The sequence below is a fragment of the Ursus maritimus genome, unplaced genomic scaffold (genome assembly GCF_017311325.1).
Source record: "Ursus maritimus isolate PB19 unplaced genomic scaffold, ASM1731132v1 scaffold_10, whole genome shotgun sequence".
Taxonomy (NCBI): Eukaryota; Metazoa; Chordata; class Mammalia; order Carnivora; family Ursidae; genus Ursus; species Ursus maritimus.
The window spans coordinates 36,245,329-36,263,955 of record NW_024423344.1 but is presented as its reverse complement, the minus strand read 5'-3'; the positions used below and the strand labels follow the sequence as shown (position 1 = coordinate 36,263,955).

The 18,627-nt window shown below is 34.9% G+C and overlaps 1 protein-coding gene across 4 annotated transcripts in view; it reads right to left on the bottom strand.

Moving 5' to 3' along the window:
- Positions 1–18,627, bottom strand: part of TDRD3 (tudor domain containing 3) — a 163,835-nt gene that overhangs the window by 30,736 nt on the left and 114,472 nt on the right. For all 4 annotated transcript variants that reach the window (XM_040623391.1, XM_040623393.1, XM_040623397.1 and 1 more), the window contains 2 exons: positions 6,193–7,043; positions 549–674 (listed from right to left, as the gene is read on the bottom strand). In XM_040623391.1, coding sequence (XP_040479325.1) covers positions 549–674; positions 6,193–7,043 — 977 coding nt within the window. The remainder of the gene's footprint in view (positions 1–548; positions 675–6,192; positions 7,044–18,627) is intronic.

The window sequence follows — 18,627 nt, the reverse complement described above, 5'->3', positions numbered from 1 at the left end:
AAATTACATCATCAAAATTATCACAGAGCTTTGACATACATTTGGCAACAAAATCAAATAATTATTAGACAGAGATATTACAGTTAATCTGTACATATACATATGTAAATATATATGTAGTAAATGCAGCATGAATTCATATATAAAGTGTTTTTCTTAATTTGATGTGTAACTAAAATAATAAAGAATATACATGTATCCAACAGAGATTTAAATTTGACAACTGCTGGATGTAATTTAGTCAAATTTAAAGGAACAAACTGGAAAGGAACAAAATATGCATAAAAACTTGCAAACGTAAAAAAGGGCACCTATTTCCAAAGCATACTATAACAAAGCATTACACAAGAAAAGTTAATTCCAATGCATTCATTTTTATTGTAGGTCAATGCAATTAATTAGAATCTTACTTTGGGACTAGCCAGTTTTAAGCAAATTCAAAATATTTTTTTCCACTGGCAAATTTTGTATTGCTATGACTAATCTTTTAGAGCTATGTATTTTCTTCAAAATAGCTTATGCCTCCGTACAGAATTTGGATCACGTACCCATGCCTCTGTCTGAATGGGCCTGATGTTGCTTAGTAGCACCTCTTCATAGTTTCCATAATCAATGAATTTAACAACCGCTGTCATACCTGAAGAATGGAGAGCTTCAACTTCTGCTCGGTAAAACTGAGGAGACAAAAACAACTTTTAAATATGACGATTGTCTACAAAGGGCAATATTTGATGGAAACGTAAATGCTCAAGGTGTCACAATGTACATTTTTTTGAAAGCTCATTTTTTTAAGATTAATTTTAGTGAAATACGTATATATGTGAAATGATTACCATCGTAAGTTTAGTTAATGTCCATCACCACACATAGTTACAAAACTTTTTTTCTTGTGCTGAAAACTTTTAAGATCTGCTCTCTAAGCAACTTTCAAATATACAATATTTGAAAGAAAATTTTTAAGGGAATAATATTTTTAAGAAAGAAAACTTACCTTTAGATAATCACAAATCGGCTAAAAAAAGAGAAATTCTCTCATCCGTATGAGTTCTGACATACACTGATTTCAGGACAGAACGAAGAGTGTCAGTAGAGAATATTCACATGTTAATGGGTGTATAAAGAACTAGTGTTATGTTTTGTTGTTAGCCACTCAAGCCCTCTGACAACATTAGCAGGACATAGTCAGAAAATATAACTATGGAGCAATTTATGTAACAAACAGAAATATATGACAAAAATAAATCTCAAAGAAGAAGGCTCACTGCCACAGTCACCACAGGCAGCTGGGGTGAAGTAGGGATATCAGATAAGGAGTAAACACATTACTTATATCCAGGATTTATACGATTTGACACACTGCAAGACCAGACACATTTATTTTATCAGTTTACCTAGTGTAATTTGGCCCTGGGAACTAATTCACAGTAACAAACTCACAAGGAACTGATTAACATAACAATAACAATTTTTTTCTGTTAAGGAAACTAGAAGTAGGTCAACTAATTGGAGTACTTCTCTACGATAGGTCAACCCACTCAGGACCGAAATTATAGGTCTGAATGTTGCTTAGTGAAGATGAAATGAAAACGAAAAACTATTTACTCTTACGCAATACTTCCTTCAGACTACGGTAGCTGGATGCTCTTATTATAACACTATCTACTCCAACAGTATCTCTTCATAAGCTCACCAGAATCAGAAAATGCTAAAGGCAACAAAAATTCTTATTGTCTACATCTTTTAAAATATGTTATCCTGAGTATACCAGAAAAAGAAAAAAATCTGTTTTTACTGATTAACATCACAAAGGTTATTAAGTTAATCTATAGTGTTTCTTTCCTAGGTCTGCATGCTGGCAAGTTTAGAGATACCATGCTGGAATTTTTCTTTTCTTTCTTTCTTTTTTTGGGGAATTCTTCTTATATTAGAGTTCTTGATATACGTTCACATCTGTCTCTTCCTCCTTTATTTCTTTTTTTCTTTTCTTTTTTAAAAAAGATTTTATTTATTTATTTGACAGAGACAGCCAGCAAGAGAAGGAACACAAGCAGGGGGAGTGGGAGAGGAAGAAGCAGGCTCCCAGCGGAGGAGCCAGAGGAGCCTGATGTGGAGCTCGATTCCAGAACGCTGGGATCACACCCTGAGCCGAAGGCAGACGCTTAACGACTGCGCCACCCAGGCGCCCCTTCCTCCTTTATTTCTTAACCTCATACTTCCGTGATCTGTGAATTGCTGTATTTCTGGACCTATGCTTCAATTGTAAGCTTCTCAGATAATTATGTCAGTTCTGGTAAGTTCAACAAATAAGAGTCAAAATATACCCTAGGAAAACAAATAAGTTGACATCCTTTTAGAAGCTTAGAGTCTAATAAAAACAACCTGTGTAAAAAAATGCCTCCTATATAATGTGGAGTGTACTAATGGTGCAGTGCCATGCACTTAATAAGGCTGAGGAGTTTGGGAAGAACTTGCTGGAGCAGATACAGTCTTCAAGGATGAAGAAGGGTTAGCTCAGTAAAAAAACTGAGGAGGGTGTTCCACAGACATATTTTATGAGACATAAAATATGGAGATGAGTGCAGGAAACTGGAAAAAGTTTAGAGTTAATTATGGCATGACGTGAGAAGGGCCAACCAATAGGAAATCAGATGGGACAAGAAGGTAAGGGCCAGCAGACAGAGGCTCTATATGCATGCTACAGGCTGTATTTGTTCCACAGGTGAAAGATTTTAACTAGGAAGAATGACATGATATAAGCCCCGGATCAGTGATAGTAGTTTCAATGACAAATTTAAGAGGAATAAGGTTTAAAGCAAGAAAACCATTTGGAGGTTGTTGAAGTATTCCAGTTGAGAGGGCAGAAAGAACTGAAGTAATTATGGCAGTCTAGAGGGAGAAGGAGAATTGTCCCAAATTCCCAAATCCTTCTAGGGAAATAAAGGTTGAGAGAAGGCAAGATAGTGTGAAGAGTTTTTTAAATGATAAAATTATACAAATTAGCTGATTATCTTCATTACAGCACCATAATGCAATTAAGATTACAGTTTCTTAACGACAGTTATAACTCATGTTTTTCTTAAATCTTTATCTTGGTTGGTCTCTGGTTAGAAAATTGGAAAGTTGACTATTCTTTTTTTTTTTTTTTTTTAAGATTTTATTTATTTATTCGACAGAGATAGAGACAGCCAGAGAGAGAGAGGGAACACAGTCAGGGGGAGTGGGACAGGAAGAAGCAGGCTCACAGCGGAGGAGCCTGATGTGGGGCTCGATCCCATAACGCCAGGATCACGCCCTGAGCCGAAGGCAGACGCTTAACCGCTGTGCCACCCAGGCGCCCCGGAAAGTTGACTATTCTTGACAAAACATTTAAAAGCTATCTCTTAAATTAGTTGTTTTCAGAAGACAACTAATCCTATCTCTTTCAGAGGGTGAATATTGTTTGTTTAATGGTGTAATTAATGGTGTAATTTCAGAGAGCCCACAGTCCCTCACTCTAAAATGAAAGTACACATCCAATTAAAATCAAAATAGTCACCTTAGAAGATCATCCAATTATTCTAAGCATACTCTAAAAACTCAAAACATTTTGGGAATTGTTAGGTACTCTTTCACAAACTGTACATTATATTAAATATATTCAGAAAAGGTAACAGATGAATTTAGTATTATTGATTTTCTTGAGATAATTAGTTAAAAGTAAAGCTTCATTAATAATTTCACCAGGTGTTTGAAGAAATTAGGGTAATAGCATAGCCAGAACTATCTGATATATCCCAAGCATCTGATACTTATCAGCTACTCAATTACGGTTTGCTCAGTATTTGTTGAAGAACTTATCTGTTAAGTCTAATATCTGAATATATGTAGGTCTGTTATTATTCTCTGTTGCTTATTTGTATCTCATTCATTTTCTCTCTCCGTATTTTTAATCATGCCTCCTAATTTTTTACAGGATACCAGACATAGCAGATGAAATACAGAAGGGGTTTTAGAAAATGTTATTTTTCACAAAAAGAGGATTATATGTTCTTTTGGCAGCAGATAAGAGTACAAACAGATATCCTTGAGCCTGTAAATGGTTGGTTTTAGGCTTTGTAATGGCTCATTTGTATTAGTTTTGCACTTACTACTAGGGCATGATCCTTGTGGGATTTCAATATAAAGCATGAATCATATACTAAGCCTTTCGAAAGTTATTGAGCTTGGAACTCCATTTACTTCCTCTGCTCATCAAGATCACCAATAATCTTACATTGTCCAATACCAAAACACATTTTCCATTCTCAGCTTTATCAAACTTTCACAGAAGCAGCTGACACAAGTAGCCACTTCCTCTAAGATAGAGACTGTTAGCTCTACAAACCAAGCTGATTTCCAACTACTTCCCTTTTACTTGCCTTTACCATGAGGGAGAAACAGCTAAACATTAGCCTCCCACTACCTAAATCAAATAGTTCCTGTATGTTGGAAAGCAAGCGGTCTAAGTTATAACAGTAGGAGTCTGGGTGGTGAAGAACACCTGTACTTGCTTTCCAAGCCTTCCTAATCAGGCAAGAGCCATGTGAAATAGTTCCGACCAGTGAGATTATCTGGTGGTATTTCTGGAAAGGCTTTTGCTTTTCTAGAAGAAAAAAAAAAAAAAAAAAAAGACACAGCTAGTGCTGTCTCCTCCCCTCCTTCTAGCCTTGAATAAAAACTCAACAGTAGAGATGCTGCTTCTAGACAGATGCTATCCCACATTCATACAAAAACCTTGTAAGACTACGCCATCTAGTTATACCGCCCTGTACCCCTCTCCCTGCTATCATCAGGAAATATCTAACACCCTTCTTACGCCTCATCATTCACCGAACACAAAAGGGCCCAGTTCCTGATCCCTGGCCCTACTGCATCCTTTTAAAAGATCCAACCACATTCGCTAGCCTGAATTCTAGTTCCCTGAAAACTACAGTTAACTTTGCCTCCACTACTCCTTTTAGCCCAACACAAACTCTCATGGGCACAGCCTTACTTTATCAACTGAAACTACTCTACCTATGAAATATTTATTTCGAGTATTTTTTTCTTTAACTTGATCCTCACATCCACCCATGTCTCCACACTATAACTCCTCTTTTTTTACTATGATCTTGCTGATATCTCCAGTCCCCTACTACTCTTTTTTTCCAGTATAAGTGCCCCCTTCAGAATTAACCAATTAACAGGGTCAACAAGTAATTATGAAATCCCTCCATTGTGGGAGAAGCAGCGCTGCAAGGAAAACTAGACAGACATAGCCCTACCTTCAAGAAACTGAAAATTTTGGTAGGGGAAGGAGATATCAATCTAAGAATCAAAACTAAAAGTACTTACAAACTGTGGTAAGTTTTAGAAAGTGAACAAGGCACTGATTGAAAAAGACAATAGTGAAGGAGGGAGGAGGGGGCAGGGCAAAGAAGACTTCTCCAGGAATTGATGTTGGAGCCAAGCCCTCAAGGACGAGAACAGTTGGTAGAAGAGCATGTTGGGCAGAAGGGAAAATACGTGCAAAGGTCCTTCTCTCTGAGGGTACCTTTTTCCTCTTCCTCCTCCTGTTCTCTGTTGGTCTTCTCCCTCTCAGCCAGATTCTTTTACCTGATCCACTATATTCCTTCATGACCTTATCTATCTTTCCCTTCCCTTTTCTCTATGATTTCTTGCTTTCTACTGTAGCCAGCATATAACGTAGAACTAAAGAATGTTTAAATTATTGGCTTAATAATTATCATTTATTGTTAGCTAAATAATTAACCTTTCTGTTCTTATTTTTTTAAGTAGGCCAATTGCATATTTTCTTTAAGTTAAATGAAATCTGCAGAATTTAACTCTGTGCCACTCAACTCATTTTCTTCCTTGTGAATCAGTGTAACTTGAATAGAAAGAAAAGCAAACATTGACAGTTCAGTTGATGATAAATGAAGTAACTGATCAACTTCACTTAGTTACTTTTAAATACTGTTCTGAATACAATCTAAAAATCAAACCTCCCTAAGCATCCATAAAGAATATTAAATATTTTATTTTTCCTCTTTTATAAATTACATATCTATAAGTCTGTTAAACAGTTACGGCTATAGAATGAAACTCACAGTCCCAAAGTAATGGTCTTCTACAGTCTCACTAGAAGGTGACATTTAATAATATTAGTATATGATAACTTTAGAGCATGCATACCTTGTTGTCTTCCCAATAAAGTGCAAAACATTCATCTCCAGGTTTCCACAATTTTGTATACTCCATAGGAATAGATGATTCTAGTACTTTTTCTGGTTTAATTGGCCCAGATCTTCTTTTGGGCCCACTATTGTAAAATACTTTATCATCATAGGGTGTAGCTGTGATGGGTCCTGCTGGCTTAATAGGTCCTACTCGCCTGCCCTTCAGTGGCATGTCTGTCTCTCCATTTGGAACACCAATGAAACTATTAGTTCGGACAGGATTCTGGAAATCAGTATTTACATTAAAATGTTTTTCAATTTTTACACCACTGAAAGCTTCGTTATTTATTGTTCGTGGTTTCCTGTCATAAAAATGATCAGGATTTGCTGTTTGGTTTTCTCTTTTCCCACGTTTTTGATTATTATAATCAGTGGATTCTTGAGGAAGTGGATTTTCTTTTGCCTCTGCATAGGACGGACCTTTTCCTGATCTGCTTTGCATGGAGTTATCCTTTTTTTTAAAAGCACCATCATTGTGCTGAGAACTTAAAGGGTATGAAGTATCTTTAGTTCTGTCATATCTAGAATAGGGTCTATCACACTTGATTCTCTCTTCAGCCCATACTTCAGATCCTGAAGAAGTACTTGGTCTTTCAGAACCTCTGTTTCTAGGTAATCCACTGCCTTCTAAAATTGACTTTGGATTTTGGGTGTCTCTTTGAAAACGAGGAGGTTTCTCATTTCTTGGCTGTCTGGTATCATTTCGAGGAAGATATCTTGGTTGATTATTATCTTTGACTCCATTTTGCTCAGTATGTGACAATCTGTGTTGTCCCTGATGAAACTGCTGCGGCTGTGATTTAGGTTCTGAAAAGTAAAAGTTTATTGTATACATATTAAATGAAGACTCTGCATTAGTACTGAATTATTTAAAAATACCTAAAAATTATTATATTAATACAAATTATCAAACTACTTATTCTAACATCTTCCACTATCTTCCCACCTCATTATCATAATCCCTCTCTGCTTCCTTAGAGTTCTGTGTTTCTAAAGTACAGTTTTCCTGGTCAGCCACATTAGTGAAGGAAAGCAATGATATGAACCATGAGAAAATGGTGGATAATCCAAAAGGAATTTGGCTTTGTCCTTGAATGTTTACATTCTTATAATATAGCTATCTATATGTGCTATTCTGGTAATTCATTTCCCAAGACACTAATGAAACAGAATTGCAAACTGCTAAGAAGCTGCTATGAAACTGCACAAGTACATCCCTTGCTCAACTCCTTCCTGAATTCCACTTCAATTTAAATCCATATGCTATCAGGGTCAGTCAAGTTCTAGCCTTGGCAAAAATGTTACTCCTCAAATCCGTCTGGAACTGGAATTGCTAAGTGTTTAGATTACGAATAGATACCCTACCACAGAAAAGAATAAATAAATTTTTTGACTTATTGAAGTAATTAAGAGCAGGTACTACTTGGAAATACAGAAAAAAAATGTCCAAAATGTGATTAAGCTTAATAGTGCAGATAATGTCCAACTAGTAACCCAAAGCAGTAACATGGTAAATATATACTCATAGATAATTTAATGGCTGTATTTCATGTAGTGATTTTTATTCTATTTCAATCTGTAACTTGTCATTTACACTTTCTTCTTCCGTTGTTTCATACAGCATGTCTACAACCTTACTACTAAGCATATTGACTGGTCTTTGGTGTACATGTCTTGTTTCTCTTGTCATACACAAGGGTCACAATATTTCTCAACAGTGGCACTACTGACACTTTGGGTGGGATGCTTTCCTGCTTTGTAAGAAAATTAACCTTTCTGACATCCAGGCACTAAATGCCAAAGCATCCTCCCTAGTCACTGTGATGACCAAAACTGTTTCCATACATTTTCAAACACCCACTGGAGGCAAAGCTTACCAGCTAAGATGTCTCAAACAACAAAGATAAAGAAAAGAACTCTAAAAGTTCCCGAGTGACAAAACAAGTCACAGACTGAAGATCAAGACTCAAAATGGCAAGAAACTTCTCATTAGAACCACTGGAAGCTAAAGCCAACCTAATAGGCTTTACATGTCTTTGAAATTAAAGGAAAATTATTTCCTAAGTACAATTCTATACCCAGCCAAATCATCCATTAATTTTGACAAAGAATACACATTTTTTGAAATATGCAAGATCTCAAACAGTAGCCAAGACAATTTACAGAGTTATTTTTTAAAAATCACCCTTTCCCAAGATTTGCTTTATAAATACAACACAAATACCTTATTTTTAACAACTGTAGTCAATATTATAATTTTTCTTTAGAGAGAAGAAAAATGGTCACCTTTAGTTTCTGCTGGCACTATTGTCCAGGAGTAGTAATTTAGGGAAACAAAAATAGTGAACATAAGCAGGACACAAACGAGCATTTTCAGCAGAAAGCATGTACTGGCATTTGTTCCAGTCATTCTTAAAGAATAAAAACAGCAGTTGCCTTTTGCTGACTATCTGCTATGTATCAGGCACCATGCACCAGCACCTTATACACATTATCAATAGTCCCCACAGTAGTCTCAAGATACAGATGCTATAAGATTTATGTAATAGAGAGAGGTCCCTTGTACAGTGCATTGAAGAAAATTTTCAGCCTCCCAAACAAGTCAAATATGAAGGTATTTTATTTGCTGTCATTTAGGTTTGAATAGATATTTGAGAAGTAATAAGCATTTTAGATCTGCTATGTTTAGGAATCACTTTTTAAGCTATTCCAGTTAGGGCCACCAATATCTATGACAGTCAGGAAGTACAAATAACTTAGGTCATCACAAGAGTAACTGAGTATCCTGGACTACAGATAGGGATCTGGATAACCACGTATACAGAATGCAGGTGTGGGAGAATTTGATTTCAGTTCTTCTAAAAGAAATAAAAGGACATTTCCATATTTGTTTGATGATGTACATTAGATTACAGAATAAAAGAATTTACTAATTTTGAATATACTTCATCTCTATTATTATGCTGACATAATAATAGTGAGAAGAACCCATAAAGAAAATTATTTTTTAAAATAAAAATTGCTCTTAGAAATAAATTAAACTTAATAAGGCAGAAAATACAATTGTGCTTTTAAAAGAACATAGTTTTCAGATACATCCATTTTTTTCAAAAATTAAATAACAGTAAGCCAAGAAGGGAAGGTCCTTAAATGTTTCATCATTCTTGAATGTCCTTAAATCCAGTATCTTTTCTTAGGTTGTTAAGTAATGAAGTGAGGGGGGCACCTGGGTGGCACAGCGGTTAAGCGTCTGCCTTCGGCTCAGGGCGTGATCCTGGTATTCTGGGATCGAGCCCCACATCAGGCTCCTCTGCTATGAGCCTGCTTCTTCCTCTCCCACTCCCCCTGCTTGTGTTCCCTCTCTCGCTGGTTGTCTCTCACTGTCAAATAAATAAATAAAATCTTTAAAAAAAAAAAAAAGTAATGAAGTGAGGTACAAAGTTAAGTATTTTGAAAGTGAGCTAACCTATTAAATAAATAACAGAATATGCCTAATGACTAAAAGTAGAAAATGTGATTTTAAACAAATTAAGAAATAGCCCAAAAATCAAATAGAAATCTCCTCTGTTCTCCACTCAGAATCTAGTTGCTCTCTGCCACACTTCAGAAGGCATGATGTTTTCAAACCACCCAAAATACTACTCAACACTACAGGCCAGGTCTAGTAATAAATATACTAAGATATTTTTCTATATAGGCAGTGTAGTAAAAGGCAGAGTTGTTTTTTCTTTTAATGACCTGAAGAAGAAACATGAAACAAAAACATATAGAAATTGGTAACATTTAATATTAAATAGGAGAAAAAAAGGGGAGATTAGCAAAAATAATAGAAAAATTCATCAAAAAATGTATAAAAATGTGAAAACATCTAAAAGATCAAAGCCCCCCCCCCTTTTTAAAAGTAGGCTCCACGCCCACTGTGAGGCTTGAACTCACGACCCTGAGGTTGAGAGTTGCATGCTCCACTGACTGAACCAGTCAGGAGCCCCTAAAAGATCAAAGTCATAAAAGCTCATATGGAGAAACTAATAAAAGACTGCTGTATGAATTCAGTCTGACTTGTGATAAAATGTTCCTATCATCCCAGATCATGAGTTTCAAATATATGCTTATAAGATAATTGATTACAATGTTTTACATTCCCACGATTTGAAATGCAAGGGTCATTAAAAATGAATTTATTAATTGCCACAAATTATTTGGGTTTGTATATAGGAATGTCCTGAATTAATCAAGCATCTTAAAATATTAATATTTCTTCATTGAATATACATTTTCCAGTCATAGTTGTACCTGTATTTTATAGTAAAAAATCAGGTACATTTTGTTTCCTAAGATGATTCTTCAATAAATTCTGGGTTATCTACCAGAAGAAGTGACATAATATTTATTAAGATTTTACTATGTGCCTGACTCTACTCTGAAGGTCTTTTGCCTACATTATTTCATGTAATTCTCACAAGCACCCTGAAGAGCCATATTGTCTTTATTTTACAAATAAAGAAACAAAGGCTAGAAGCTAGAGAACGTTGACGCCAGAATTTATACTCAAATCTAACTGAAGCCACTATTTTCCACTATGCCAAGCTGCCTGCCCAGAGAAAACAAAACAGAATGCAATCAACAACATGTTAGCCACAACTTTATTGCCTACATCTGTTCATTTCTGGTGAGATGCAGAAATCACAAAGGCTTTTTCCCAATCCCTGATGGGCCAAAAAAATAAATTTGGATACCAGGAAAATTTGGATACTACCAGAATCCTGACCTAAAATTAACAGTCTCTTTCATTAATACAGGAAAAAACTAAAACCCTTATTGAGAGTTGGACTGGTATTTGGAATCTCACAAACGACAGAGATAGTAGTGTGTAGGGTACAGCCTCTGGAGAAGGGCTGCATAGGTTGTACCACAGCTCTGACACTTAGTGGTTTTGTAATTTTCAACAAGATAATAACTTTTCTGAGCCTCATCTTCAAGATAGGGATAACAACAGAGTCTACCTCAGAGGATTAACTAAGTTAATACATGCAGAATACTTAGAACAATATTTGGCTTTAATAAGCACACAGTAAATGTGAGCTGTCATTGTTATGATTATGATTATTACTGGCATTATAATAATGCAAACAAATTTAAACAATACTTGAATGATAAGCTGCTCCTATTTACATATCTCCCCTATCACCAACCCCTACCTTTAGTTAGGATCCTTACCTTGCTTTATTTTTATTTATTTATTTGTTTGTTTGCGTTTGTTTTTGCTGTTGTTGTTGAAAATAGGGCAGAAAGAATGCTTTAGTAAAAACTTCACTGTCAAATTATAAAAATCATATTATAGAGAAAATTCAGATAGATCAGAAAATCAAAATCTTACTGTTTTTCACTTAAAATATTATAAACATTCTCTAGATAAAATTCTCTTATATACCCTTTAAAATTTTTCTATATTAAAAAATACTAAGAATTACTTTAAAAAGTAAAAATCACTCATAATCCTATCATAAGTAATACAAATAGAATGAAAGTACTACCTTCTGCCTACCCAAGCCCACCTCTAGGGATAGCCACTATTAACATTTTCAGAGGTTATTCTTCCTTTTTATATAATTCATATAGACATATCTATGCATATTCTATATATTTTTAAACAAAAAAGCAGACTCATGCACATCTCAACAGCTGCTGTATACTTTTTAAATCAACTATGTATCAAGGCCATCTTTCCATGCCCAGAGGTATCTCACTCATTTTGATACTCCATGTTCTTTTTTTTTTTTAAAGTGGTGTACTTTAAATATTATTATGTATTAATCAAATTGAGGGTGGAGTGTAAGTCTTACTCAGCATTGTTTTTTCCAGTGCCTAGGTATAATACGGTCAAACAAATGGTATTCAGTAAGTATTTACTGAAAGAAAGATGTAGTTACTAAAAACAGTGGGAATGGAACAAGCTTCTAAGTTCAAAATCATTACCTGTTTAACACTGTCACCTGGGCTCACCGAAGGGCGCAACACTGAAATGGAAAGTACACTTTCTGCCTTACTTTCCTTCAGAAAGGTTTGCATTCAAGCACACTGGGACAGAGTTAGACTGAGTTCAAGTGATATTGCACAGCATAGAAAACACTGAGCTCAAGCCAAATAAATTCATTCTCCCACTTCTGAGTGATGTGTCTTTGACAAAGTCACAAAGACCTCCAGTTTCTTCATCTGTAAAGTGTGGATAATTATATTTATTACAAGATTATGGTGAAGAATCAATTAGAAAATAGTTGTGAAAATGCTTTTCTCATGGCCCGGATGAGGTCTTTGGAATTAGACCGACAATTGGAATTAAATCCCAGTCCTACCATCGAGCAGCTGTGTGCTACCTACCCATTTTCTTCATTCAGTTATTCAGTTATACTATAGTTAAGTGAGCACGGACTCTGGACAAGTGTCAACACTGGATAAGCGTCATTATATACAAAGCAGTAGTAAGACTCATGCTCTCTCTATCCTGTGTTGCTTTAGGTAAAATGGGAAGAAGCAGACAACAAATAAGTAAATAAACTAATAACACAGTTTAAAATTGTGATAATGACTAAGAGGGAAATACATAGACTTTTATATAAAACTGGGAGGAGTGGGAGTATACCAGTTTAGGAGGAAAAGTTCTCTGTGTGCTTTGGCTGTGCGCTAAAGAATGAGAAGCAATACAAAGTCAGGAAGAGTAACCAAGAAGGAACAGTACACACAAAAGTCCTGGGCTGGAAACTTGCTTCATGAAGACGTGTTCCTGAAAAAACCCTTGCAGGTACAATTTTAGGTAAAAACACAATCACCACTAATTATTAATTTCAAGGGGGGAAAAGGTTATATATACTAATATCCCAAAATTGATGTTCATTATGCTATGTAAAAACAGCAAATCCCAGCAGTGCCTGGGTGGCTCCGTCAGTTGGGTGTCTGCCTTCGGCTCAGGTCATGATCCCAGGGTCCTGGAATCAAGCCCCAGCGTTGGGCTCCCTGCTTCTCCTTCTCCCTCTGCCATTCCCCCCGCTTATGCTCTCTGGCTTTCCCTATCTCTCTGTGAAATAAATAAGTAAAATCTAAAAAAAAAACACAAACAAAAAATAAAAACAAAACCCCCAGCAAATCCCAGAATAAAAGGACACAAAAATGAACATTAGTAATCTGACATGGCATTTTTCTTTTGTGACTCAAAGATATAATTTTGTTATTCTCATGATATTATTTCATAATTGTGACACACATTAAGCTTAAGGCTAAGCTCACAAATAAACCAATTTATGATACTCAATGTTCACAGAATTAATCCTTTTGTATCTCAAAACCCCTTTAAAAACAGAGACAAAAGTCAATGCAAAAATGGAGGGCGTGAAGCATAAAATCATTGCTGCTATAAATTAACAAATGTGAGAATGCTGAGAAAACACACAACGTGCATTAGTGATACAGTTGCAAAGATGCCCCTTCTCCAGTCATACTCAAAAAGGCATGCAAGTCTAAGCCAGCCCTTACGAATGCAAAAGAAAAAAAAAAGTTTAGTTCAGGGAGTACATAAAATTCCTCGTATAGTTAAAAGACCAAATGAACTTAGCTCAGGGTACAACTATAATAACATTCCCATTTTACAAATAAGGAAGTTGGAGAAGCTTGACCAAGGTCGTACAACTAACTAGGGTAGAGCTGGGATTAACCAAGCAGTCAGGTTCCAGACTCCACTATTAACTTCCCTGCTACCTCTCCTCAACAAAGATACCATTGTGCTAGTAGCATTAAATCATTAATAATCGTGAGTCATTTTCAGTATTTCCTCATGGAACACAGGTTAGGATTACCATAAAAATATTTTTGCCAGGTTAAAAAAAAGCACTATCTGTACAAATCAATTCATTAAGTGAGAATACATTTTGTTTAACTTGGCTGATTTTCCTTCTTTTCTTTATAAACAAATTGCAGGAATATGGCTACATCACACATTTCATATGTCAAATATGCCACTGGATTAATTTAATTTTTCTTCTACCTCTCAACACATTAAACACAAATTTTGTAACGTCCTCTCCAGAGGGCATTTCTAGCCACAATTTCGCCTTTTCTCCATCAGTAACTAACAGACACTTGAAAACAGAGTTTCGCTTCCTGGTAAATGAGAAGTCTTGTTCTGAGTGTTTTCAGTGTATTATGATCACACACGCGTCCATCCCTGTACAGTGCCTGACATGTCCCAGGAGTGTTCCCTTTAGCCTCTCTTCGGTTCTCAGCTTGGATTTCACTTTTTCTGGGAGATCCTTCTCCCCCAACCCCACAGAGACTGAGCCAAGCACCCTCGATCTGTGCACAGCAATGTACACACTGGCACAGAACTGCCAGAATCTCTCTCCTATGCTAGACTTTAAGATCTCTGAACTGTGTTCTTTTACCAATATATCCCTTCTAGCATAGTACCTGCCACATGGTAAGCCTCAAGTTAATATTGTGGAATGAATAAATGATTATTCACTATTTCCCAGACTGAATATGCACTCTTATGAAGAAAAAACCATTTTAAAAAAATAAAGGGTTTTTTTTTTTTTGGTAATTACTACTGTCTATTCATACCACCATGGTAACATAATCTCTTGTAATCTGTATTTTCTAACAACTTCAAGAAGAAAAAACATTTTCTGGGTCACCCCCTATGGGTATAATGCTTTTTTCCTCTAATGAAGGAGCATTAAAGAAGATGAGGTAATGGGGTATGGTGACATTGTTTCGTGGAGCCTAACATGTTCCCTGCAGTTGCTCCATTTTACCTGAGTCATCAGAGCTCTTAATCCCAATGCATTAACCCTAAACTATAAAGAACCATTCCTTATTTCTTTCCATGCAACCAACTCTGATACCAAAATAAGCACTGTCAGTCATACTTCTGTGTTTCTTATAAAACTCCTCTCAAACTGGATTATTTCGTCTTCCTAGCCCATCCTGGACATATAAGAACACAAGAATTTTTAATCAAATGAGGTACTGCAGTCTTACTATCATCCCCATATTACTCCCTGCCATTAATGCCTTTAGTTCAATTGTGCACTAGTGGACTTGGTTAAGTCAGGTAACACTCCCTGGTTAATAAGCTGGGCATTTATACAGGAGGTGCTAAACTTGTGAGTCAGAAACCATTTAGAAATAACAATTTATATTATCTTTGCTTTAACTTAAATATCAATGTTTACTGCAGAAAATATAATGGAAATACCAACAAAAATGTCACTTATTATCAAACTTGTAAAAACTGAAAGGATGATGTGTCAAAACAACTAAAACTCTCACACAGGAAACATCAGTCAAATGTAAGAAACTAAACTTAACTTGTGTGATCTTTTCTTCCAAGCTGATTAATATTTTCCAGGATCATGAACATGATAATTTTAGACTCCATATTATCTTTGTAACACATTTCTTGCAAATTTCACAGAAAACTACAGCAAAACAAAAATGAGAACTCTTACAACTTGAAGCCAAAATATACTAGTGAAATTTAAAGCTACTTTATTTTCAGGTACAACAAAGTTAAAGTAAAGAGGATTTTTATAAAGAAAAAGCAAAGGAATGTCCACTTATGGCTAGAATACGATTTTTAAAAAGCCATAGTACCACGGTACAACAGGTTACCTACTGATGTCTAAAATGATTCAAGGTGAATAGCTGAAACTACTGCAGATTAATCCTCCAACAAGTAAAACAAAACAGAAATAAATCATTAAAGGTATTTGTTACAAAAAGCTGGTCTCAACTGACTAGTACATGAATTCACATCACATCTGAAGTATAACACTCTCTAATATTTCTATGTCTACATTTCACCATTTTATACTTAATTTTTTTTACCTCAAAAATTTCAATGATACAAATCAGGGCTGTTTGTATAAAATATCTCTAAATGTTGTGTATATTCTGTAATGACCACAGAATTCTTTGGCTCTGAAAATCTGTCTATCAGCTCAACATTTATATACTTGTTTCCTCAATAAAAAATTATTTCCTCTACAAATATATTCTGTATGAATTCTGACTTAGATTATAAAATATAAGACCAGGGATTATGTCCCATGCCTTGCAGGTATATATAAACACAAGTAGTTATTAAATGACTATGTTATCCATGTTTATAAAAATAAAATGTAATCTGTTAAAAATATAATGTGATAGGCAGGAAGAGAAATCACCCATCATCCCAAGCATATAGCTTAACTTTTTCATGCTATATTAAATATTCTCTTTCTTACCAACCTCTCAAAATAATCATTTTAATGTCCATGTAACATTTATCTGCTGGATATCCTTCAGCTTGTCTTCTAACTCCACCACTTCACTGGCACTATTTTTGTCAAGGTCTTCAATGAGTGGTATGCTGGAGCCAACTTGAACATTGTACTAGAACTGACATTAAATTTTCAGAAAACTCCGGAATAAACTACTGATAGTCTGAAATTGGCCACAGTGGAAATATTTACACAGAAATCAGGAAAAGCTAAAACACAAGGGCATTCCCCCACCCCCATTTCTTCTCCCAAAGCCTGCTGTTGAACATTCACCTGCACACTGTTGATGCTACGTAAACTCAATGGACACTTTCCATCCTTATCTCTCACTTTTTCTCATATTCCTACTTCTTTGGCAGCGGCTTTCTCAGTTTCCTTTACTCGTTCCTCCACCTCTACTTGATCTCTAAATTTGACAGCCTGCTTGATGTCTCTCCTTGATTTATAAAAATTAACATATCTTAAAATTAAACTCGATTGCTCTTTCCCCCTAAAACCAACAGGTGCTTAGAAACAACATCATAGAAAGAGTTCTGAGTTGGGAATCAGATAGACAGGGGGCCATGTTCCAGTTCTATACTTCTTAAGAGTAAAATGTTTTATCCCTTCAAGCCTATTACTTATCTGTCAAATGGAAATAACAACATGCAAATGCTATTTTGAATTTGCAGATGATTAAACAAATTAATAGTATGCAAAGCACCTAGAACAGTTCTTAGCATATAGCAGATGCTCAATAATGGCTACTTATTATTCTATTTATATGGTCAATAAATGCTTAAATGAATGGACCATTAATTGAGGAGGAGGAAAATAGAAGAATGGCAAAAATGAAAAAGAGGCTCATGTGTCCCAGCATTCTGAGAAAAGCTATATCTATCTTCTAGAGATCTAAGGACCAAAGAAAATTAATTATATATCACAACTGATAACACGGTTAACAAATCTTAAAAATATGTATGCCAAATAATTTGATTTCCATACATTTGCCTGAAAAAAATAACCATCGCTATGTAAATAATTAAACTAATATATTATTTTGGAAGGTTATTGTTATAGCAAAGTATGGAAACTTTTAAATTACTAGCAACATTAATGGAATTATAACAATAACTATGGAGCCATTAAAAATTGTGCTAGCAGGAATATATAATTACATAGAAATATGGTTATATTGTATTGTTAGGACAAAAAAGCAGCTGTATATAAGTATGATCTCAAACAGAAACAAAACCAGAATATGGTGATGAGATCATGGGTCATTTTCCTTTTCTTTTGTTACCTATACTTTTAATTTTTTCTAAATTTATCAATTAACACCAATAGAACAGGAAACAATACACTTTTGTGATACCTGATCAAGACATTTATTAACCTCAATTCTTAGTTTCCTATTCTTAAAATGCCTTTCTAAGACATGCTTTAAAAAGTGCATTTCAAATTTATGGTAAGCTGATTTTAATCAATTTTCTATATATTTTCTTTAAAAATTTTCACTAAGATTATCCCTAAATCCATATATAATATTATATATATAATCATTAATTATATATTAATTAAATTCAAATCACTACTAAATTTACATTCATAATCAGGACATTACATGTGCAGCACTGTGGAATATTTTTATGTCAGTATTCCATAGATTATATGAGATATTCAACACTTTGTTATAGAATAACCTTTGTATTAGATAATTTTGCTCAACTCTAAGCTAATGTAAGTGTTCTGAGCACATTTAAGTTAGGCTAGGCTAAGGTGTATTAAATGTATTTTGACTTATGGCATTTCCAACTTACAATAGGTTTATGTAACCCTCTTAAGTGAAGGAAGATCTGTACTTGGGTGATCCTTTCTTGAGGAAACCCTTCACAAGAACATCTGGCCTAAAACATCCATATTCTCTTTTCCTAACTTCATTTCCTGCCTTTCCAATTAAGCCATTACCATTATATCACATTTCCTTCCTACAGCCCCCTCTTCTTCGGTCTTCAAAATCTGAGCTATTAATCTATAAGCCAAACTATTTAAGCTGACTTGAAACTTGATTAAAAGATAATAAAACAAAAACAAAAAAG